The following is a 25,130-nucleotide window of genomic DNA, read 5'->3' as shown; positions in this document are numbered from 1 at the left end:
CTACAGGACAGGACAGCTAGGGCTACACAGAGAAGCTCCGTCTTCAAAAACCAAAACCAAACAAACAAAAACCTACATATCTTCAGTGATAAAATAAATGAATTAAAATGAAGGTAACAGATGTGAAACTGTTACACAGTAGATAACAGTTGTCAAGCTCTCGTCATCAACGCGAGGAGAACTTTTCCAGCTCATTCATCAGACTCTGCTCTGCTAACAGCATAGTCTACAGGCTGCCTGTGGGGAGAGTATAAGCCCAGCTTGCTCCCCATGATCTGAAGAGCTACGGTGATACCTGACATAGCATCCCTCACTCATAGTTATTGAATAATTCATGCTTTTAAGGCCCAAGAAGATGCCACCAAGAGGCAGAGACGGGGAGGATGCAGGCGATGAGGAAGGATGAGCAGAAACATAACTTCTTATATTGTTTATTAGAAGGAAGATAGCAGGCCAGGCAGTGGTGGTGCACGCCTTTAATCCCAGCACTCAGGAGGCAGAGGCAGGTGGATCTCTGTGAGTTCATGGCCAGCCTGGTCTACAGAGAGAGTTCCAGGACAGCCAGGGCTGTTACACAGAGAAACCCTTCTTGAAAAAAGAAAGGAAGGGAAGGAGGGAGGGAGGGAGGGAGGGAGGGAGGGAGGGAGGGAGGGAGGGAAGGAAGAAAGGGAGGAAGGAAGGAAGGAAGGAAGGAAGGAAGGAAGGAAGGAAGGAAGGAAGGCAAGAGGGAGGGAGGGAGGGAAGGAAGAAAGGGAGGAAGGAAGGAAGGAAGGGAGGGAGGGAGGGAGGGAGGGAGGGAGGGAGGGAGGAAGGGAGGCAGGCAGGAAAGAGGGAGGGAGGGAGGGAGGGAGGGAGGGAGGGAGGGAGGGAGGGAGGGAGGGAGGGAGGGAGGAAGGGAGGCAGGCAGGAAAGAGGGAGGGAGGGAGGGAGGGAGGGAGGGAGGGAGGGAGGGAGGGAGGGAGGGAAGGAGGTAGAACTGTTTTCCTAGTTCACATGTAGTGCTACTGGGATAAAAACAATGGTGTAGGCAAAAGAACAAACAAAAATAAAACTTTATGGTAAAATAAAATGAGGCCTCACCCTGCCAGTTAAATATGAGATTTTAAGAAATACTTGGTGAATAAGAGTTAGGCCTTAGTTCCTGCTAATAAAATAGTTTGATCTTGCTTATCAGTGGAACTGATTCACTGCTAAGCCATGTCACCTCTGGGTCTGAGTCACAGCCTGTCATAAATGTTTGCCTTACCTGCGGCAAAGCTCAGGCAGGACGGCTAGGTTTTCTTCCTTCTCTCCTTTCTTTAAAAAAAAAAAAAAAATCTTGTTTTCAGTAAACTTTCTCCTGCTTTCTGACTAGATCCAAATGACCCCAGCATACTGAACAACCCAATCCTCATAGAGGGGCTGGAGTACTCATTCACCTGACTTGATGGCAGGGCCTATAGCTGTGTGCGGTCACCTCTGCTCACAGAGCAATCTGGAATCCAATTAAACCCGGCCCTGCCTCTGCCCAAGTTCCCAGCATGTGACATGAAGATGAAAGACTTCCCTGAGAAAACAACGGGGATTCAATAATACATGCAGCGGAGGTGCAGGAGTTGAGGGAGTAAGGGACGGAAAAGCTACCTAAGATGATCCCTCAGGCCGGCTATTTACTCCAAGCCCCCAGAAGACTCAGCAGCCGTCCACACTCAGTGATCTCCGCTCTCACGACCTGAGTGTGAATCCCCACACCTGTGCTGTGTGGACTAGTGGCTACTACACTCTGCATTTGACAGATGAGGTCACCAGGACTTGGAGGTGCTAGCCACCATGAACAAGCGGAAGATACGGACTCACAGTCACCGTGGTCATCCACTGCTATCTGTGTGGTTCTATAGTCCTTGGTAACCACATGCAATTAGGTACATTTGCATTAGTTACAATCAACATTAAAACTTCAGTCCCTTGGTCACAGTGGCTGCATTTTGGTGAACAGCAACCACATGTGACTAGTGGCTTCCTATCCAAGGCAGATCTTGATTGACTATTTCCACATCATAGGAAGCTCCACTGGATGGTGTGTCTGTGGATAGTGAAGCACACAGTAGGAGCTCTACTGGACAGTGTGTCTGTAGATAGTGAAGCACACAGTAGGTTCACAGAACATAATAGCTATGACATTTTAAAAATTAATAAAATATTCTGATTTAAGCAGACTAATTGATTGTTTTAATATGTAAAAACCTCTCTAGACTCAGGTTAGCCTTCTAAAGGAGAGCTTCCAGCTCCTTCCAGTTGTTCTCACTTGAGTTACAAACTTCCTGTCTCTTTAGTCCCTAACATAGCTCACTGGCTTTTTCACTTCTCAATGAGCAAAGAGAGCCAGACTTCAAGAGGTGGGTTGACAATAAACAGCCTTTTAGGTCCAGACACCTGAGACACACCAACTTGTTTCATTTTTATAAAAAGATCATGGGGGGAGCTGGAGAGATGGCTCAGAGGTAAAGAGCACTGGCTGCTTTTCCAGAGGTCCTGAGTTCAATTCCCAGCAACCACATGGTGGCTGACAACCATCTGTAATGAGATCTGGTGCCCTTTCCTGGTGTGCATTGTAGGCAGAACACTGTATGTATAAAAAAAATAAAAAATAAATCTTTAAAAAAGAAAAAAGATCGAGGCCAGCCTGGTCTACAAGAGCTAGTTCCGGGACAGGCACCAAAGCTACAGAGAAACCCTGTCTCGAAAAAATCAAAAAAAAAAAAAAAAAAAAAAAAAAAAAAGAAAGAAAGAAAGAAAAGAAAAAAGATCTTTGGTCTGGGTGGTGGTGGTGCACGCCTTTAATCCCATCACTTGGGAGACAGAGAGAGGCAAATCTCTGTGAGTTAGAGGCCAGCCTGGAACAGCCAGAGCAAGTTCTAGGACAGGCTCCAAAGCTACAGAGAAACTGTGTCTCAAAAATCCAAAACAAAAACAAAAACAACAGCTGGGAAAACAGAGACTTGAGATTCTTGAGATTGAAGATTACAGGTCTAGTGCTGGGCATAGTGGCACAGGCCTCTGATCCCAGCATTCAGGAAACAGACAGGCAGGTCACTGTGAGTTCAGGGCCAGCGTGGTCTACATAATGAGTTCCAGGACAGCCAGGACTGTCACACAGAGACCCTGTCTCAAAATAAAACAAGTAAAGGTCCAGATTGGAAGTGGTCTGGTGAGACCTGGCTTCCTCAGGTACAGATTCATTGATCCCAATCAGTCTGTAAAACCCCCAAAGTCATAAACACTCAAAATCAGGTTTGTAGTTAGGGGAACAGAGATCTGGTCCCATTCTGTCCCTGTGGTCTGTGACTCCCTGGTCAGATGAATGAGAAGAGACAAGGTCATTAATTCAGTTACTACATGTTTCCTATTACCTGTCTGCCAGTCAGCCAGTTAGTTCCTAGAGAAAAGAGACCCACACCCCGTGTTCGTGAAATGTGCTGTCTAACAGAGGGGCAGACAGCGAGCCCACAGTCTAGCAAATGTGGAATACACCTGTCAGGGGGCACTGCCAGGGAGTGCAGCGGGTGAGGAGAGAACGTTGAGAGCACCTGATTTAAGGATAACGCTAATCTCAGCTCCCAACATACTTCTGTGGCAAGAGCAGAGTGACTTTCACCTTCAGCACTGACTGAGGAGCCCAGACTGGGAAAGACCTGTGCAGAGGACCAAGGCTGTTTCCCATGTGCCTTCAGTACAACTCTAGATTGGATAACCTTGTAGCCCTTGTAACTGTGCTAATGAGGCAAACGAGCTGCAAGTTCACCCCAAGTGAAGCTGTGACGAGCCTACATGGCCCATTCACTGAGACAGTGTCAAGGATGCTGAGACGATGGAACCTCCATGCGCTGCTCGTGGAGCAGTTGCTGGGGGACACAGCAGTAAATTAGAACAAAATGATGGTAGGATCCAGTAATTCCACCTCTGAGCCCCCCCCCCCAAAACGCACATAGGCCCATGTTTACATCCCACTGTTCATAGCGGCATTATTTACCATAGCCTAAAGGTAAGAGCAACATCGTGAATATTTCATAACAGAACAGTCGACTTTAAAATGCTGGGATGATAAATGTTATATGTCTTTCACTCCAATAAAAAAACAAAGAATTTAACCTTGTGCCTAAGAGAGGGCCTGAATACTCTCAACAATAACCAGACATAGGCCCAGCCTTAAGATTCTGGTGCAGTCCCTGAGAACTGGAAGGCCTGGACAGCATTTCTCTGTGCAGAAGTTATCTCTTCAACATGGTAACCTCAGCTGAACTTTTTTTTTTTTTTTTTTTTTTTTTTTTTGGTTTTTCGAGACAGGGTTTCTCTGTGGTTTTGGAGCCTGTCCTGGAACTAGCTCTTGTAGACCAGGCTGGTCTCGAACTCACAGAGATCCGCCTGCCTCTGCCTCCCAAGTGCTGGGATTAAAGGCGTGTGTGTTGACTCAGTCCCCAAGATGAGCATCCCAAGAAGAAACCCAGACAGTGGATATGTTTCCCATGATGGTACAGCCTTGGATGGCATGAGCTGTTCTGCTGTTTACTAATTGTTAGCTAGAATCGGCAAGGCAGCCCGCATGAAAGTATAGGGACTATTAGACACCGCCCCATGGTCGGAGGCAAAATTCACAACAAAGTTTGCAAGGAATTTTCAGAAACATTTAAAAACTACCATTCTAGCCGGGCGGTGGTGGCGCACTCCTTTAATCCCAGCACTTGGGAGGCAGAGGCAGGTGAATCTCTGAGTTCGAGACCAGCCTGGTCTACAAGAACTAGTTCCAGGACATGCTCCAAAGCCACAGAGAAACCCTGTCTCGAAAAAAACCAAAAAAATAAAACCTACCATTCTATGTGTATGTGTGGTAAGGCAGCATTATAGGTATAGATGTAGATAGAGCTTCATAGGGGTTAACCAAGCAACAAACCTACCATATAAAACTATTCCTGACCTCTTTGTGTGTGTGTGAACATTTATCATATTACTCTCAATCAAACTATAAATATACTATAAAGATAAACATGGGGGACTTTAAACCTAAAGGAAAAAAGATTCTGGTGCAGTCATAGCTAAAGGGGATCCTACTTATTCTGAGCAACTAAGCCTGGGCTGTCCCTGAGAAATGTCCCCCAGGATTCTATGCATGCCTCCAGAGACGGGAGAAGGAGAGGTCACAGGAAGGGGAAGGGACGCACTCTTGAAAGTGTTTTAGATATTTTATTGCTACTGCCCCTTATAACAACCTAGAAGGGGAACATTTTCCCAGCATTCTACAGATGAGGAAATGAAGGCTAGAAATGTAATTGCCCAAAGATATTCACCTCCTAGTAATAAAACCGGGGCAAAACTTACCACCACCGCCCCCCCAGTCCATAGGCTTTCCACACACTGCATTAACCATATAAAGAAGGGACTCTTTATACAGGGCTGGGTCAAGTGATTGAATGAAAACAGGTCTGGTTCCCTGAGCTGAAAGGAGAGGAGCCAAGTGGTTCAACGTCTAGGTCTGCAGGGCTCACATTGCAGTAGATACTTCCGGTATACCTGCTTTGTATGTCCTGGGCTGCTGCCCTCTTTGGCCACTGCTAATTGGGGTGAACCAATCTGACAATTGGACCAGCAGGAATCACTCACTCGAGGGAAGAGAGAGAGAAGACAAATGCCAACGGCCCTTGCCTGACATGCGTCTGACTTCTGTGTGTGCATAACCTATACTCTGTAAGGTTTCTCTGTAGCTTTAGAACCCTCCCGTCTCCTTGCACAAGCCTGAATAGGCTCCTCACAGAATGACTCCTGACTGTGACACCTTTTCCTTCCAGGTTGGACAGGGGTGCAGGAAAAGGAGGGAATGAGACCCACATTTCAACTTGGCTGAGGAAATGCTCCCCATGTGACCTTCGGGAGCCTCCCTCATGACCATGAGGGTGTCTTACAGAGCCACCCCACTGAGCCTGCGTTCACCCACAGGGTAAACACTCTGCCTGGTCTCAGGGCAGTCAGTCTGGTATTCCTTCATGATGAAGTGCAAGAAGGAGGGCCCCATTTGCCTGCGAGGTGTGGTTTCCTCCTCACTTGGATCAATCAGGCTGCTTCCTTAGTATCTTTCATTAGCTCTTCCCTTCCAATGGCAGCCTGAAGGTGTTTCCTCCACCCTAGGGAGCATTTGACGCAATCAATAAACCTAAGCAATCTACCAGACTCTGGGGATGCCGTTCATGGAAAGGCTTCCCAGTAATTACCAACGAATCACAACTCCCTGACCAGACTACTCTTTTTTCTTTCTTTCTTTCTTTCTTTCTTTCTTTCTTTCTTTCTTTCTTTCTTTCTTTCTTTCTTTTTCTTTTTTTTATTTTGGTTTTGATTTTTCCAGACAGGGTTTCTCTGTGTAGCCCCGGCTGTTCCAGAACTCGCTTTGTAGATCAGGCTGGCCTCGAACTCACAGAGATCCACCTGCCTCTGCCTCCTGAGTATTGGCATTAAATTAAATTTCACCACATAAACCCACAATTTCACTGTCCTTTATGATTGCTTCAAAACCTGGAATGCCTTCTTCCTCCTCCCTCCATCCCTCACTCCCCCCCTTTTTAATATTTCTTTATTATGTATACAATATTCTGTTTGTGTGTATGCCTGCAGTCCAGAAGAGGGCACCAGACCTCATTACAGATGGTTGTAAGCCACCATGTGGTTGCTGGGAATTGAACTCAGGACCTTTGGAAGAGCAGACAATGCTCTTAACCACTGAGCCATCTCCAGCCCCCTCACTCCCTTTTTTTTTTATTTCACAGGGTCTCACTATGCAGCTCAGTCAGGCCTTGAACTTGTGACGCCCCTGTCTCAGCCTCCCAGTTGCTAAGATGTAAACCTTGTCCAGCTGCCTCCTAACTTCCATTTATCCTTTAATTAAGACCAAATTAAATGTCAACATCTTCTTAAAACTTCATTTTCTATTTATTCTTTTTGTTTGCTTGGTTCGATTTTTGAGACAAGGTCTCCCCCCCTATACATGCTTGGTCTGGAATCAGCTCAGTAGACCAGGCTAGCCTTAAACTTGGAGTGATCCTCAGCATCTGTTTCTCAGGTCCGGGATTACAGGCATACGCCACCAAATCTGGCCTCTTTTACTCTTAAATTGCAATTTTTCCAAGCTTGTTTTAGTTTGTATCTCATTTAATGTCCTAATTAGTTGGGCTCCTGGGCCAAGAAGAACAGAACACGTTCAATCTGTTTTTCTCTTTGACTCTTTATGCTGCCTGGTCCACCGTAGGACTCCATAAAAAGCAACTTATCCAACCGGAGAGGAAATTTAGAATTCCTGTGTTCAGCCTTCTGCATTTCCACCTGATGCACAGGTAAACTGCGAGCTAGGTGGATATTCTACTTTGCTTTTCTGGTGCTGTGATAGAAAGGCTACGACCAAAACCAACTTAGGGGTAGAAAGTGTATTTGACTTACACATTCTGATCCCAAATGATCATAAAAGAAAACCAAGGCAGAAACCTAGAGGTGGGAAGGGAAGCAGAGACCATGAAGGAGCACTGATTACGGCTGTCTCACCATCCTTGCTCAGCTTGCATTCTGATATAACTCAGGACTATCTGCCTAGGGATGGCAGCACCCACAGGGGCTAGGCCCTCATGCACTAATATTTATTTATTTATTTATTTATTTATTTATTTATTTATTTATTATGTATACAATATTCTGTCTGTGTGTATGTCTACAGGCCAGAAGAGGGCACCAGACCTCATTACAGATGGTTGTGAGCCACCATGTGGTTGCCGGGAATTGAACTCAGGACCTCTGGAAGAGCAGGCAATGCTCTTAACCTCTGAGCCATCTCTCCAGCCCCTCATGCACTAATATTTAATCAAGAAAATGCCCGACAGCCTTGCCTACAGGCCAGTCTGAAGCAAGTAACTCCTCAGCTGAGGTTCCTTCTTCCCAGTTGACTCAGTTTGTGTCAAGTTGACTTAAAAAAAAATGAGTATTATTTAAAACACTGAAGATTTCATCTGTTCTGGAGCAATTAGGACATAAGAAGTGGCAATTAAAATTCTCATCCAGGCCTCCCTCTGCTGGCTCCAGAGCCCAGGCCCTTTGCTCTGCAATGGCCAAATAGAAGTTAGTTGATAAAGGCTTAAGGTGACAGATGTCCCACAGAGATCTCTGTGGGACCTGTGCTCAGAGTGCACCCCTATTCAACAGAGCAGCTGTTCAGTGGACTGTGAAGTCACCAAGGTGGCTGCTGTCACACCAGAGTGTGCCAGGCAGCATTTGTGTTGTAGACCAGTGAGTGTTTCCAGTTTTCAGCACAAACATCAGCCGCCTCTCACGGCTCTTCCCAGGTATGAGCCTGCAAACATGTCAGTTTGTTTGCATAGCAGCTGCTCGGAGGCAGCTATGCTCAGTGTTCAGGAACGTCGAGCAGTAAGTAGCTCCTTACCTGGGTCCACCCACCAAGCACCTCAGAGAACTTCAAGTGTAATTCTTCCTGAGAAAGGAAGACGGGCAATCGCCACGGCCCCCTTAGGATTAACAAGCAAAGGTTTTATTACTCCATGATGTGTCTAATCTTCTGCCAGCCCTTTGCTTTCAATGGTCCACACTGAAAAAGCATACTCCATATCAGTGTGTCACGTGCTGGCGAAGGCATAAACCTACCACGCCACTGAGACAGGGCTTAGAAACCCTAGGGGCAGGGAGAAATCAATAATCAGAAAAGACACCAGAAAAGTGCCAATGCCCCTGACTGAGGGCATTGGGGTGAGCTAAGTCGTAGAGGAGGGAAGGAAAAACAGGACATGGTAATTAATTTCTAAAGGCAACTGTGGTTTTGTAAATGACTGAACGCCAAAGAATGTGCCTTTGGGAAACATACAGTCCCCTGCTTCAGCAGGGCGGGTCCAACATCCTTCAATAGTGAGTGTCCAAGTCCTTTTCTCCCGGAAGCGAGGAGGATGACTCAGTAGATTAAACAGTTTGGCCTTCCTGAGTATTTGTCCATACAATACCATGGTTCTTTGAAATTATCTGTGCTCCATGACCATCATTAGCCAGGAAGAATCTTCTAGACTCTATAGTGGACCATAGGTAGATCAAGATTCTATATGAGCAACTCACCTTCGCAGACTACAGAGAATGAACCCTGCGAGACACTTCACCCATCGGATTTCACCAGTCTTAATGGACTCTCACAGCTTCTTAAAGCTTATCTAAAAATTCTTTCAAAAATTATCTCTTGACAGTGTGGGATGGCTCAGTGGGTAAAGCGCTTGCTGAGCAAGGACAAGGACCTGAGTTCGACTCTCCACAGCTTACATAGAGCTGTATACAGCATGATTCTATCATTCAAACTGTTACAGAAGAGATGGAAGAATCCCCAGAAATTTGTGTGCCACCCACGAACAAGAGACCTGCCACCACAGTGGGAGATGAGAGGCGCCACTCAAGGCTGACCTTGGACCTCCATACAAGTGCCACTGGCATGCACACTATATACACACACAGCACACACACACAGATACACACAAGAAAAAAAAGAAAACAGGAGGGAAGGAAGGAAAATGTCTCAGGAATTTGAATGTTTCTCACACAAGGAAATAAAAAATCTTGATGTGGTAATTATCTCAACTTGCCTGGTCATTTTTTTTTTTTTTGGTTTTTCGAGACAGGGTTTCTCTGCAGTTTTTGGAGCCTGTCCTGGAACTAACTCTTATAGACCAGGCTAGTCTCGAACTCACAGATATCCGCCTGCCTCTGCCTCCCGAGTGCTGGGATTAAAGGCGTGCGCCACCACCGCCCGGCTTTGCCTGGTCATTTTACACACACACACACACACACACACACACACACACACACACACACACACGTGCATGCGCTTCTATATCAATATCCCCAAATGAAAATAAAATCAAAAAACAAATTGCAGATAGCAATTTCTTTTTATTTATTTGATTTTGGTTCAGCATTGTACTTATTTACTTATTGTTATTATCATAACTATTTGGTTAGCTATTGTAACTATTCAGTGAAAGTCATTGAGATGCATAGACTTCCAGTCTGGTTAATTTTAATGTTTTTTAATTTTAAAGATTTTTACTTGCAAGTTTTTAATGATAAAGTTTCAGATAGTAATTTTAAATAATAAAGTGGTTCTTGCTAAGAAACAGGCAAGTGGGGCCTGTGAGATGGCTCAGGGGGTTCAGGTGAATGAGAACAGGCAAGTCACTATCAGAAGACTCACAGACTCATTCCTTCCAGAGCGGCCATTACTGATCCCTGCCCCCACCCCCAAGGATTCTTAAAGAGAGGAAGTGATTTCCTTAAGCTTTCTAAATTGGGGCTGGGCATAGTGGTATATGTCTTTAATCCCAGCACTTGGGAGGCAAAGGCACCCAGATCTCCATGAGTCTGAGGCCAACCTGGTCTACAGAGTGAGTCCAGGACAGCCAGAGCTACATAGTGAGGCCCTGTCTCAAAAACAAAACAAACAAAAAAGAGGGCAGAGATTACAAAGTTTGGCTGTGCTAACTGGAAGAGGCACTAAAAATGTCCAGGCTCACACACTAAAACATGTCCAAGGGACATAAGAGTGCAGAAAACTACATGCTAAGCCAACAATCACCAAGTGCACATCTGGACAGTTGGCAGATGACAACCCACAAGGAGAAGTTCTGCGAGTGGTAAGAAGGCAGGAAACGTGGTGGCAAAATGACCCTATCTTAAGGACAGGGTAGGGAAACTGTGATTGAGGCAGCCATGTTTCCCAGGCGTGGGTTGGTCCTATGAATAAGACGCTGCCACATCGTACAGGTACAGCAGGGTGGGCGCACACAAGCAAGGGTTCTCTCCACTAAACCTTTCCAAGAGAATTCTTTCACACAGAAGCAAGGGATGAGCCAGAGGAAACATGAAAGTGCATGGTAACATCCACCTAGCAAAGTGACCTTTAAAAGACTGCAGAGCAACCAACAAAACAAAACAAAAAACCCCACAGCACCAGCCCTCCCGTGCGCATGAGCACAAGAGCGCATGCTCACAGGACAGTAGCAACTTGCATGTCTGCAGAAAGAGGCTTATAACCTAATTGTGCAGAATAAACCAGTGGGAGACGGAGAATGAGGAGTATCAGAAACTTCCGTTTATCCTCAGATACCCATGGACTTGAAGGTTGAGCTCGGCTACATAAGCCCCTGCCTCAAACAAACAAATGGTTTGGACCGGTGATTCCCAGGAGAGTGGGAACAACAGGATGGAGTGGGGTGAGAATTTTCACTTTTCAGCGGTATAATCCCTTCTAGAGTGCTGGGTTGTTTTTTTTTTTTTTACTTTATTTTGCTGATATTCAAAGAACTAAGATATGATATAAAGTTTAAATTTTCCTTTGTGTGTGTGTGTCTTTGTGTATATGTCTGTGTGTGGTGTGTGTATGTATGTATGTGAGTGTGTGTATGTATGTGTGTGTGTCTATGTATGTGTGCCTGTATGTGAGTGTGTGTGTCTCTGTGTGTATGTGTGAGTATGTGTATGTGTGTGTCTGTATGTGAGTATATATGTGTGTCTGTGAGTGTGCGTATGTATGTATGTGTGTGAGTGTGTCTGTGTGTCTGTATGTGAGAGTGTGTGTCTGTGTGTGAGTGTGTGTGTGTGTTGGCAGGGAGTGATTAGAGGACAAGTTACAGGCATATGTTCTCTTTCTCTTGCCTTCAGGAACTGAACTCAGGCCATCAGTCTTGGTAGTAAGGGCTTTTAACCACTGATCCTCCTCACCAGCCCATACTTAAAAATCTCTAAATGGTTGTATCTCGGAGTTCAGAGGTCTTGGAGCTCCGTACAGTCTAATTCCTGCCAGACTCAGCTACATACTCTGGTTGTCTACAAGCATGGCTACCTGGAGCCCTCAGACAAGCTGGCTTAAAATTTAGAAGCGGTTCGTGGAACCCAAGAGGGAGAAAAGCAACATAGGCTCTGCTGCCTTCCTAGTCTACTCAGGCACGCTCAAATTCCAACAGCGAAAGCCCAACCAGCCTTCCTGGTTCATGAGGCCCTGAGCAACAGCTCCACAGCCAGCGTGGAAGGCTACACAAGGCCAGAGGTCGGCTCCAAACTAGTCCTAATAACCAGTATGTATGCTCCCGGCTACAGTGTTAGCTGCAGGCCAGCAGGACCTCTGCTGGGGTTCAAAGACGTGGTCCTCAAAGTCCCAGCAGTGAAAGACTTTTTCTCCAGCCTACTATGCGGCAGAACCTAGGTGGTGGAACCTGTAAAAGCTGGGGACTGGTAGGAGGATTTAGATCACTGGGGTGTGTCTGTAAAGAGGCTAAGACCCTTATCCCCCCCCCCTTTTCTGTGATGTGAACAGCATTACTCTTGTACACACTTCTACCAGGAAGTGCCAAAGCAATTGATCTGATCAGTCATAGACCGAACCACCAAACCCCCAGTCAAAAGCAAGGCTCTTTCCTCCTGGGTGGCTTTCTCTGTCATTGTCACAGTGATGGAAAACTGGTGGACACAGCCTCACACGAGCATCATCAGCCCCATGTCCTCCTCTCAGTCAGCCATGTTTCCTGCTGTCACAGAAAGTAGGCAGAGCTGGTTTCCCCTGCTGGCCATTTATGAACATTGACACTACTATGTAAGATCCTTAGTTCTATCAGGACTTAGTCCTGCTTGATTTCACACAGATCTCAACACTGGGTACACAGTGGGAAGTATTTGCCATCACCAGGATTTTCAGACTGCTGGAAAAGAAGGAAGGCAAGAGAAGAAATCATATCCATTACTGCCTCTCCCATACCGTCCAAGACAATGGCTCTCAGAACTCACTGAGAACACATGGTCAGAGTCTTGGTACTAGAAAGTTCCATCGTCTTAAAGCAAGAAAGGGAGTATCCTGCTGCATGCCACAGCTAAGGAAACTGAGACCCCGATGGTAAGAGCTGGGATAGCCAAGGTGATCATTTAGGAATGCTGGCTAATGTTCAGATGTGCAGGACAGAGGTGCAGCTCAGTGGCACTGTGTACAAGACCCTAGGTTTGATCTCCAGGACAAAAAAAAAAAAAAAAAAGGAGACCCCACCAAAAAGAATGTTTGTTCAGATGTTCCCACATTGAGTTCAATGATCTTTCTTGTGCTCAATGAATGAAGAATGAATGAATGAATGAATGAATGAGTGAGTGGATGGATGGATGGATGGATGGATGGATGGATGACCTTACCACACAATCTGCACACCCAAAGGGAGTCAGAAACATGATTGTTTGGTTAGACCACATTTGCCAGTTTAAAATTTCCCCCATTTCAGTTGAGTGTTCTCATTCATCAACTTATTTTTGGACAATTAAAATTTTCAGATACTGCATATTCTTCCTAGAAAAATTAGATTTTTAAGAGATAATTCCAGATTATCCCATAATCTGTACAATTTGCATCAAAAGGGACCTCTCAATTCCAGAGCCTTTTTACATGCCTATGATGAAAGGCACAAATCCTTCATGTGATGTCAGTGTTATGTACCAACTTTAAGATAGATTTTAAAAGTACTATATGCAAATGAGTTCAATATGACTCCCGGTAATCCCGAGTAAGAACTGTAAACCGCACTGTCCTGTAAGAGTCTTAATTTTGTTTTCTAGGTATCTTCGTTTTTCTTCCTTCCTTCCTTCCTTCCTTCATTCTTCCTTCCTTTTCCCTTCCTTCCTTCCGTCCTTCCTTCTTTTTCTCTTTCTAACTGAACATCCATTTAGCAGCTTTGAATTTTGTATTTTTCCTTTTCTTGCTCGCCCTCAAGGGGACAAAAAAGATTTGAGAAGAAAAAATAGAAATGGACACAAGCGTGGAGAAAGGGGTAAGCTACACAGAACCTGTGAGGAAGAAGTTGTCTAATTCCTGGGGTTGGAGGGAAATGTGCCAAGGTGTGGTAAGGAAATGCCGCTTGTCAAAGCTCTAGTTAAGCAGGGTGCCCCCACCAAGAAGTGAGATGGTGACCTTACTAGGGCCATGGCCAAAGGGAAAAGAGATGAAGCCCCCAAGTCCAGGTTTGCCCCTGCCCTCCTGCCTGAGCTCCTGTCACCTGCCTCGCCTGGGAGGAGGAGGGTGTTTCACCCTTCCTGGTCCTCCTCCACCACGGCAAACACTGTTAATGTCGTAAATAAGTGCTTGGAATTCCAAGAGGCTTTTGGAAGACCGGCCAGTCTAAACCTTCCTCCCTTGTTCCGCAGAGGAACACCGAGAAGGAATGTTGAAGTCATTTGCCCAAGGTCACATAGCCAGACACCCGAGGTGTCGAGGTGTCGAGGTGCTTCAGAGCTCCTTCCGGGTGGACAATCCCAAAGTTACAGAACATATACAAACAACCCAACTCCTGGAGATGAGGAACATTAGAAAGAGTAGCTTCATAGCGTTCCAAAAGTCCAAAGGACAGTAAAAGCAGCATCGAACTAGTTAATAGTGTAATGGTGCCTCTAGCACTTAATGAGTCGCTCCTCTTCTTCCTCCGTTACTCATTTCTCACAAGGGAGAAAGTTTTAAAAATGCACCCTCATCCTTGGACACAAACTTTGAACCAACAAAGCCCTTCATACCTGAACTCAAGAGAGTGGCAAATAGAGGTTCCCCGCAACGAGTTTACAGAAATTTCCGGTCATTCACTGAGTCTCAAAGCCCTAGAGCAAGTTAACTGCCCTCAGCAGTGATCCGAACCTGCCCTGCCCAGGTAAACCTGGAACCGCCAGGGGAAAAGAGAGTCGCTTCACCCTCCACCAACTGCTGATTTGAAAAGAACGAGATCCAAGTGCCTCGCCTTCAAGAAAAGGGCTTCAAAATGAGAAGAAAACGTTGTCTTACCCTTAAAGATGACAGAAACGATAGGATCCGGTTTCCCAAATTTCGTTTTAGGGATGTTAGTGGCAGATTCCACAATCACTCGAAGCATGGCTCTTAGAGAAAGCAAGTTGCTGCCAAGCAGCGGAGAAGACGCGGGCGCTGGCGCTGGGCCCTCCGCCCTAGGAGAGGATGTCTCCAGGCTAGGGGAGGGTTTCTCCAGGGCTGGGAGGGTGGAGGAGGCGGGGTGGGGTGGGGGCGCTCTGGAGGATTATTTGCTGAAGGCCCAGTGTAAACTGATATCCACACTCCCAGAGTCCACGCAGGGCCGCAGGCACGGCTCATGAATTCAGAAAATGTGGACCTGAAAAAGGACACCACGACGAAAAGTAATTTTGTGCAGCAAATGAAACAGTGATGGATTTGGGACGAACGGCAGGCAGTTCAGGAAAACCACAGGAATGTTGTTTGCCTCTTAGTAGTAACTCGTGAAATCTAATTTGTTGTTTTCCTACCACTTCCTGCACTGTTTACTGAGTTTTGCGGAGTTTTAAGACTACTTAGTCGGGATTTAATTTTGCTTTTGCCTTTTCCTCCCACGCTGGTGGACACGCCCCCTCCGCAACTTTAAAGGGTTTTTAAAAAGCTGTCAAGAGGCGCCCCCTACTGCATGGTGCAGGAATAGCTGAGTTAAAGTCCGGGACCTGAAAGAAACGGATTATACAGATTCCACTATCTTTGGTCCCTTTCCTTCCCAACAGATTCGCTATAGGAACCCTTCGAAAGTAGGATCCTAGTTTCTGTGGGTCACGGAAAGAGAAAAGTCTTCCGTGGAAATGGAGAAGGGGCTGTCCACTGTTGTCAGTATACACTGTCTGCTCCTTAAGAGGGTGTCGTAAGGCTATGCATCCTGACTGTTAGAGCACATAAGATGCACTTTACTGCTTTCGAGAGCTACATCATGGGGAAAAGTTCTTAGCCACTCTCTCCTTCCATGTCCTTATTTGTAAACAGATATAAGTAGATGTGTGTTGTAAGACGCAAGCCCTGTGGGACCTGACAGGAAGCATGTAGAAAACCACAGTTGTCTTGCTAGAATTTCATAATTTCCACAGTCTTACTGTTAATGCAAGTTGGTAAATCAGATCATTGTGTTTCAGAATGGCCAGACCAGACTGTGAAAGCATGGAACCTATTTTTGCTTCTGGCATACAATCAAGAACCAACTGGAAGCAGACGGCGCAAGCGTATTGGGAAAGTAGTACTAAACTTAGAGAATTTTATCTCAGGATGTTTCTCAAATTCTTGTACAAAGTCAGGAGTTATAGAAAGAATTGTATTTGGTGGCCGCAGAAAGTCTAAGTGGCGTTTAGAAAAGAATAATTTTAAGTGTTTTTCTCCTTTTACTGTGAAATACGTGTCTCTAAAAATGAATACATCATAAATGTTACCACTTAACAACCCTCAATGTAATGACAGAGGATGTCATACTGCACAAGCCACTAGGTGTACTGCACATGTGAAAGGCTTTAAAAAAAAAAAAAAACAAACAACAAAAAAAAAACACTGTTTCTCTGTAGCTTTGGAGCCTATCCTGGAACTCGCTTTGTAAACCAGGCTGGCCTCGAACTCACAGAGATCCACCTTCTCTGCCTTCCAAATGCTGGGATTAAAAGTGTGCGCCACCACTGTGCAGCATAAAAGGCATTTTTGTCCCCTGATTTTTATTTATTAAGTTAGTTCTTTGGCAATTTCATACATGTAAATAATGCATTCTGATTACATTCTCACCACTCCATCCCCTCTCTCTCTCTCTCTCTCTCTCTCTCTCTCTCTCTCTCTCTCTCTCTTTCTCTCTTTCTCTCTCTCTCTCCCTTTCTTTCTTTGTTTTTGTTTTGTTGTGTTTTGCTTTGCTTTCAAAACAAGGTTTCTCTGCTTAGTCCTGGCTGTCCTGGAACTCACTTTGAAAACCAGGCTGATGTGGGAGTCCCCTCCGTGTGTTGCTTCTATTGGTTAATGAATAAAGAAGCTGCCTTGGCCTGAACTTTAGGTAGGTGGAGAAGACAGGACTGGATTCTGGGAGGAAAAAAGCAGAGTGAGGGGATGCCATGGATCTGCCGCAGGACATAGATATGCTTTGCCGGTAAGTCACTGCCACGTGGTAATACATAGATTAATGGAAATTGGTTAAATTAAAATGAGATTTAACCAATAAGAAGCTAGAGCTAATGGGCCAACTGGTGTTTTAATTAATACAGTTTCTATGTGGTTATTTTGGGGCTAAGCTAGCCGGGCAGCTGGGACTAACAAGCGGGCCCTCCTTACTACACCAGGCTTGAACTGAAATCCACCTGCCTCCACCTCCAGAGTGCTGGGATTAAAGGTGTGTTTATGCCACCACCACCCATCTTCCCCAACCTTTTCTTACACCATTTTCACTCTCGTCAATTCTTTCTTTCTCCTTTCCTAGATTTATGACTTTTATTTTTGTGACCATCTAGTTTAAACAGAGCCATCTGGGGGACCACTGAATGAGGACTTTCCATTAAAGCCTGTTGGAGCCACCAGCAGGCACATAACTAAAGGCAATGACTCTTCCTGTCTTCAAACCTATCAGAAGCAAAGAGTCCATCGAGAAGGAGTAGGGCTCTCTGAGCCTTTCCTCCATCTGCGGCTGGTTGTTGATGTGTGCACAAAAATATTAGTTCACCTCTAGGTTCCTGGAGGACATGTCATTTCGAAGACACTAGAGAACACACTGATAGAAAGATACTGTCATCCCCAAGAACTCCAGTTCTCTGTAGGCCAGTAGGGTCTGTGTCTTAGAGTTTCTGTTGGTGCGATCAACCCCCATGGTCATAAGCAGCATGGCAGGAAAGGGTTGATTTCATCTTACATGCTAAGCCTCATCATTCTGGGAAGCCAGGCAAGACCTCACTGAGGCAGGAAGTTATGAGGGGCAATGGAGGAGTTCTGCTTCCTGGCTTGTTCCTCATAGTGTGTTCAGCTTGCTTTCTTCATCTTTCAGGGCCACCTGCCCTGGAATGGTGTCACCCACGGTGAGCTGGGCCCTTCCACATCAGTCATCAATCAAAGAAAATGCCCCACTCCTTTTTGTGTGAAGTCAACTGGGTTAATGTCAGTGGGGATGACAAAACTCCGGAAAAACAAATCACAAGGGTGCTACATAAATCTCTGCAGCATGAAAAATTAAAAGCCCAGAGACGGCTATTGGGGTTCAGGCTGAAGATCAGAAAAGCAGAGCAGTAAGCCACTAGAGAGACCTTTTACCTCTACCAATGCTCAGACCAAAGAAAGGGGAGATCTTCCAGACTGCACTGAGTTTCCCCCAAACTTCAGACTCCACTCTCCACTGAGTTCCTATCTCTTCTTCTTTATATTCCTCTCTCTGCCCAGCCATATCGCTCTTGTCTCCACCTCCCTAGTGCTAGGATTAAAGGTGTGTGATTCCCAAATACTGGGATTAAATGTGTGAGCCCCCACCACCTGAATCTGTTTCTGGATCCATCCTGTGTAGCCCAGAGTAGCCCTGAACTCACAGAGCTCCATCTGCCTCTGTCTCCCGGGTCCTGGGATTAAAGGTATATGCCAACACTCCCTGGCCTCTAGTAGCTCAGCTTTAAATTCTGATCATCAGGCAAGCTTTATTTATTAAAATGCAAATAAACTATCACTACAAATCTCAGAATCCAGATCTGAGGAATATCATAAGAAGGGTCCAGGTTGGAGCAGCAGCTGGTGAAAGCACACAGTGTCATATCAGTATTCCTCGAAAGCAGCATCCCAGAACAAGAGTTCTGTTCAGTGTCAGCCAGACTCTTCCATGGCAGACTCTTCCCAGGCACTGGACATGGAACCCAAGGAAAGAACAGGTCTCTAATCAGAGATTCACGACAATGACTTCCCTAGCTCACCCCCAGTGATGGGGGTTTTATTTAGTACCTGAAAGTGTATGAGATTTAAACCCCTCTCTCTCCAAGTTCTGTTTGGATCATGGTTATTTATCACAACAGAAATCCTAAGTAAGACCCTGGATAGTTAACTCTAATTGACATATTTTGGACATTGATAAAAGTGCAACATGGCCTCGGTCACTGGAGTAAAAGTTGTGGCTTTGAGAAATCCTTCTTCCCCCAAAACACTCCCTAATAAAGGTCCTGAGTGCATTGATGAATTAACTTGGACAGATTGTGCAGGGCTAAAAATACACAAGTTAGCCAGCCATGAAAAGACAGGAAAGAGACCTAATTATTGCTAAGTGGAAGAAGCCAATCTGAAAAGGCTACATGTTGCAGGATTCCAAGGATATAACCTTCTGCAAAAGACAAAATGATGGGGGCAATGAAAAGACCAGCAATATCCAGGAGGAGGAGAGAGGAGGGGAGAGCAATGAAGAGGCAGAGAACTGAGGCCTTTAGGGATAGTGAAGCTACAGCATTCTCTATGACATTATAATGTCAGTATATCTCTGAATGTACTGTCCAAATCCATAGAACACACATCAAGAGCAAATCCTAATGGGAACTACGAACTTTGTGTGCTAATAATGAGCAAACAGATTCATTAACTGTAACTAATATGAACTCTGGTGGGGGTGTGTTGGAGGGTAGAGGGTATATGGGAACTCTACTTCCTACTTGATTTTGCTATGGTTCTAAAACTGTTCTAAAAGTAAAATTTAAAATTTTTAAAAAACGAGTATGAATAAAGCAAAAGAATGCCCCTTCACTGATTAGTAGGTTTTCATATTGATAAAATGTTAGCTTCATAAGAATTCATGGTTAGAGCCGGGCCATGGTGGTGCACGCCTTTAATCCCAGCACTCGGGAGGCAGAGGCAGGCGGATCTCTGTGAGTTCGAGACCAGCCTGGTCTACAAGAGCTAGTTCCAGGACAGGCTCCAAAACCACAGAGAAACCCTGTCTCAAAAAACCAAAAAAAAAAAAAAAAAAAAAAAATTCATGGTTAGGCATTCAAATTGTAAAAGAAGTTTTGAGTACATGTAATAAACACAAAGAATCACCACCCATCATAAGTGACTCATAATCCAAATTTTTTACCATCTTTGTTTTAAATTTTCTCAAATTTCTGCAAGAGAAATATTATTTTAAATGTGGTTTAAGGTACATTTGGCCTAAGATGCATCCAATTTGGTCCTGTAAAATTGTTAGGTAAGGATGAATTCCCCAGCTCCTAGCATTTATCTTCTGGATTCGTCTATTTGGCACAGAGTCCTGAAAGAAGATGGTATGGGAAGTCCTGGCCATGTGTTGTTTTTATTGGCAATGAATAAATATGTTTCGGCCAGTAGCTTAGCAGACTAGGGCAAGGTGGGAGTTCCAAGCAGACAGAGGAGGAAAGAGTAGGCGGAGTCTGTGAGAAGCCATGTAGCCGCCACCAGGGCCCTTACTGGTAAGCCACAGCCACATGGAGATACACAGATCAATAGAAATGGGTTAATTTAAGATATAAGAGTAAGCCAGAAATATGCTTAAGCTAAACAAGAAGCCAAGTAGGGATTCACACTCCGACTGCAGGAGCTTGATCTGTGTTTCCTGGAGAAGAGTTTGAAAAGGGAATGCTGGGAGTGAGGGGCAGCTGCGCGGGTTTGTATGGGAGACGGGGAATGTGTGGAGACTGCTGGTCAATTTGCTCCAGTCTGACATCACAGTGGCTTGTGAAGTATGTGTGTGTCTTTGTGTGTGTGTGTATATTGTGTGTGTATGTGTGTTTGTGTGTGCCTGTGCTGCTGTGTGTGCGCATGTGTGTGCCTATGTGTGTCTGTGAGGGAGGTGTTCTGGTGTTAGATGGTGTTCCTTACTTTTTTCACTACTGTTACAGAACTCCTAACAACTAAGCTGGGAAAAGGAAGTGCTGGGCAGAAAATCATGGTGGTGGGAATGTGTGGTTGAGAAAACAGAGAAAAAGGAGATGTAAGAAGGGGCCAGGCCAGGCGGTGGTGGCGCACGCCTTTAAGGTGCACTCGGGAGGCAGAGGCAGGCAGATCTCTGTGAGTTCGAGACCAGCCTGGTCTACAGAGCAAGTTCCAGGACAGGCTCCAAAACCACAGAGAAACCCTGTCTTAAAACCAAGAAGGGAGCAGGATGAAATGCAGTCCTGAGAAGATGGTCTCCAACCAAGCCCTACTTCCCACATTTCACTCCCTCTCAGTAATGTCAGCCTAAAATGAACTCGCTTCAAGGATTCAGCCATCGGCAGGCCCTTCTGTCTATGCACACAGTGCTGTCCTACAGGACTGTAACACGAGTCACATTCGCCATCTGAGACTTCCAGTAATCACACTAAAAAATAAACACAACAGTTCAGACTGATTTCAATGTCAATCCAGAGTATTATGATTTTTAATATATAAGAAGATAAATGAGAATTAATAGACTCTTTTATATTCTTTTTTACAACAAGTCTTTAAAATCTGATATGTGTCCCAGATCTCAATTTGGACATAAAATTTTCATCAGACATATTTGGTCTAGATTTAACTTTTATAAGACTTACAGTTCAAAAGATACGGATATGCCTTTTCTTTAAATCACATTTTTTTTTATTTATTATGTATACAATATTCTGTCTGTGTGTATGCCTGAAGGCCAGAAGAGGGCGCCAGACCTCTTTACAGATGGTTGTGAGCCATCATGTGGTTGCTGGGAATTGAACTCAGGACCTTTGGAAGAGCCAGTAATGCTCTTAACCACTGAGCCATTCCTCCAGCCCTCACATTTTTTTTTAATTTTGTGCATAGACAAACTCATAGAGTCAGTACTCTTCTACTGTGTGGATCCTGAGGATCAAACTCAGGTTTTCAGTCTTAGTGGCCTGAGCTTTTACCCTCTGAACAATCTCACTAGCTCCCGTACCCAAAGTTTTATTTTTTATTTTTTTATTTTTTGCAAACATACTTATTTTTTTTTCTAATAATGGAATTAGGTGTCAGTTCTAAAACAAAATTAAATAAAATGCAAGACTTAGTTTCTCACTCATAGCAGCCACATTTCAAGTGGTTATCAGGAGAGGCGGCCAGTGCCGCCATGTTGAACAGAGCACGGGGGTTGTGCCAGAATGTTCTGTGAGACATGGAGGCCTGCCATCAGGCAGCATCCTGTGGATTCATGGAAGACCCTTTGGAAGATGCGACCCTCAAATCAAAACAGCCTCCAGATTTAGATTTACTAGTCTAAGGCCATCCAGCAGCCTTCGGGGCTGTTTGTTTTCTAACAGCTTCCTACTGGGCAGAAAATGCGCTCTCCTGCTGAGATAAAGACTTACTCTGCCCATTCCCATTTTTCTCCTTCCATGAATAAAGATGAGTTTTGAATCCTTATCCTAGAATAGCCCTGCAGGATCTGTCAGCACCACCTTGAGAATGTGATCACCTTGAGATGCTATGGAAACAGCCAGCTGCTTGAAGCTTCATGACTGATATCTAGAATCAACAACCGCCTTTACAGAATCAACTGAGCCTCACAATAACCCTCCAGTCTGCTCCTCTCTCTCAGTAGTCCCTATTCATAGGGCAGCTCCCAACAGAACCAAGGTCCCCCAGGGCGGGTGTAGAATTGCAGTGCCTGGTCCCACAGGCCCCAGGGGGCACCAGGCGTCAGTCCCAGAGTGTGCTTGTTACCCTCTCCCCACCATTCCTTCCATACTCCTCTGTTCTCTGCTTCCCTTTTGACTTTAAAGCCCCCCACCGTGTGTGTGTGTGTGTGTGTGTGAGAGAGAGAGAGAGAGAGAGAGAGAGAGAGAGAGAGATTCCCACACTTGATTCTAATTTTGCCTCTTATCTGGAGTCTTGAAAGACCCTACAGACCCCCCCTCAGAACCCGCAGCTAGCAGGCTCCCCCGGAAAACGTCCTGTTTGCTTGAAAGATTCTCAGGATCAGCAGCTAGCCTGCTCTCGTGAGAGGAAAACAGGATATCTATAAGATAGGACATCTACAAAGCAGAATGACTGCAAAGTAAGATATCTATAAGATAAGAGCAGGATGTCTGCTGCCAGACATCCATGCTAGGAGAAGAAAACCATTCATGCCCCCGCCTCATTCCGATAACCAAGCTTCTGCTTCTGTAAATTGCTTTTTGCTGCCCTCTTTCCTATAAAAAGTCCTCCTCCCAGTCTGCAGGCGCGCAAGTCCTCCGAAAGACTTTGCCGCCTGCAGGTACCTGTGTCTACCTAATAAACCTCTTGCAGTTTGCATCTGACCCGTGGTCTCGGCCTGGTCTCTGTGTCCGGGGGTCTCCACCTGAGGGAAGGTCCCTACCGGGGTCTTTCATTCTGAACAGCAAATATTCACATCCTGACTTCATTTTGACAAACTTTCTCCCACCCCTAATCCCTCCACCTGACACAAATATGAAGAAAATTGTTTCCTGGAAATGAAAGCATACAGTTACCAAGTCCCTGTTCTGCTTGCTCTATCCTGCACTCTCCAGAATTAGCTGCCCACTGAAATCCACCTTTTGTAGGTCACTGGCTCACTAAAGTTAGCTAGAAACTCAGATCCCCTCCCCCCTTCAGCACTCCCTAGTCCCAAATTAGGAGAGGTCAAATGAAGCACAATCAATAAAACCTAAGGATAGGAAATTGGGGTTCACCCTGAAGATCCGAAAAGCAAAACCGCCAGCCGCTGGCTACATCAACCTCAGTCTGAGATGGCGATCCTGCCTCCAAGGATCTCAGAAAGAGACTGTGTGTCGAGAGCTGTTTCCTCCCATTTTATCATCCTCTGTAGGGCTGGGATTAAAGGCGTGCACCACCGTCATTAAAGGCATGCACCGCCCAGTTTCTTTGGCAACTAGTGTGCCTACTGGGATTAAAGATGTGGTCATTATGGCTATTGAGAGTAAAGGTGTGTGCTACCATAACCTGGTCTGTAAGGCTGACCAGTGTGGGACTGCTTTACTCTCAGATCTTCAGGCAGTCTTTATTGATTAAAATATAATTAAAATGTCACTACAGTCAATTTGTCAGAAAGGGTGCTTGCCAGAAAAGCTAGTCACAGCAATAACCACACATGTCATTGTAATCAACACAGAAGCGTTGAACTGTATTCCTTGTGGTTCTATGTGTTGTGCTTTCCTTTCCCTTTAAGGGACAAGCCACACCCACTCCCATGACCTCTGACCTGCCCGCGCCATCTTGTCCTTCCTTCTGTTTTCTTCAGCGTGGCCGCGCTCTCTCTGGTTCTTTCTCTCTCTCTCTCTCTCTCTCTCTCTCTCTCTCTCTCTCTCTCTCTCTCTCTCTCTCTCTCTCTCTTCTCTCTCCCTCCCTCCTTCCCCCCTTTTCTCCCCTTTTAATAAATGCTTTTATGGCTACTTTCTGTGTCCATGGGTCTGCTCACAACCACCGCGCATTGGGAATTCTGCCGCATGGCTTCCCTCTGCCGCCGCTCGGGTGCCGGACCCTGGAGCCGGCACCCGGCACCGCTGGGGACCCACTGGAGCCTGCTGCTCCGTGAGCCCCCCGGGGGACTCCCCCACATTATTTTAGGAATAAGACTATGTAAAGAAGCCAAGATGTGCACAGCCAGCATACCACAACAGGTTACTCTTTGGAACACTGGGTTATTGATGACTCCACCTATTTGGGGCCCTCATAACTTTCCTTGAAAAAGAGGACGGGGGCAAGATGGCCGTGGAAAGGCAAAAGCCTGTTTGCCGCCTTCTAGCATGCCACCTTGTGGTTCCATAGACTTCAGGCAGGAGGAAGCAGAGCCCTCTAGGATTAGAGAATTCGAGTTTCTTGGATTGCCATTTTCCCGCTTTTAAAAAAAATTCTGAAATTCCTTACATGGTTTCTCATCCACTTCATTCAATAACATGAGGTTTTGCTACCTTTTATTTAGCATACTGCATTTGTTAGACCCTAAGCATTTCCCATGGATTCTGTCGTTTAACCCTCGGTCACTCTATGAGATAATATAGATCAGGAAACGTTGTATTCAAGGTGACACATAGAGACATTCTGGAAGTTAACCCCTGTATTACATAACCTTCCTAGGATGCTTTGTTACTGAGCATTTTTCTTTTCCTTTTTTTGGGGGGGAGGGGGTGCCACATCCACGGCTGTCCCGCCTGTGTGACAAAATGCCTCTCAGGTGGTGGCCATCTCAAAATGAGGGGCTCGTGCTTCCTGGAGCTTGGCCCCCGGCGGTTCCCTGGCAGTCTGCTCGAGTTGAGGTGCCTGATCAGCCTCAACGATCTCGTTCACTTTGTTCCTGGCGATGGTCTCTTGCATTGACTCTGCTTCTGTTCTATTTTTCTCTTGA

At 45.5% G+C, this 25,130-nt stretch overlaps 1 protein-coding gene across 2 annotated transcripts in view; it reads right to left on the bottom strand.

Moving 5' to 3' along the window:
• The window catches only part of Myof (myoferlin), a 146,060-nt gene extending 131,064 nt beyond the window's left edge, over positions 1–14,996 (bottom strand). For both annotated transcript variants that reach the window (XM_057777697.1, XM_057777696.1), the window contains exon 1: positions 14,852–14,996. In XM_057777697.1, the coding sequence (XP_057633680.1) occupies positions 14,852–14,939 (88 nt within the window). In that variant the 5' untranslated portion in view covers positions 14,940–14,996. The remainder of the gene's footprint in view (positions 1–14,851) is intronic.
• Between the last annotated feature and the right edge of the window lie 10,134 nt (positions 14,997–25,130).

The sequence above is a fragment of the Chionomys nivalis genome, chromosome 8, assembly GCF_950005125.1.
Source record: "Chionomys nivalis chromosome 8, mChiNiv1.1, whole genome shotgun sequence".
In the NCBI taxonomy this organism is placed as follows: Eukaryota; Metazoa; Chordata; class Mammalia; order Rodentia; family Cricetidae; genus Chionomys; species Chionomys nivalis.
This window is presented reverse-complemented; position numbering and strand designations above follow the sequence as displayed.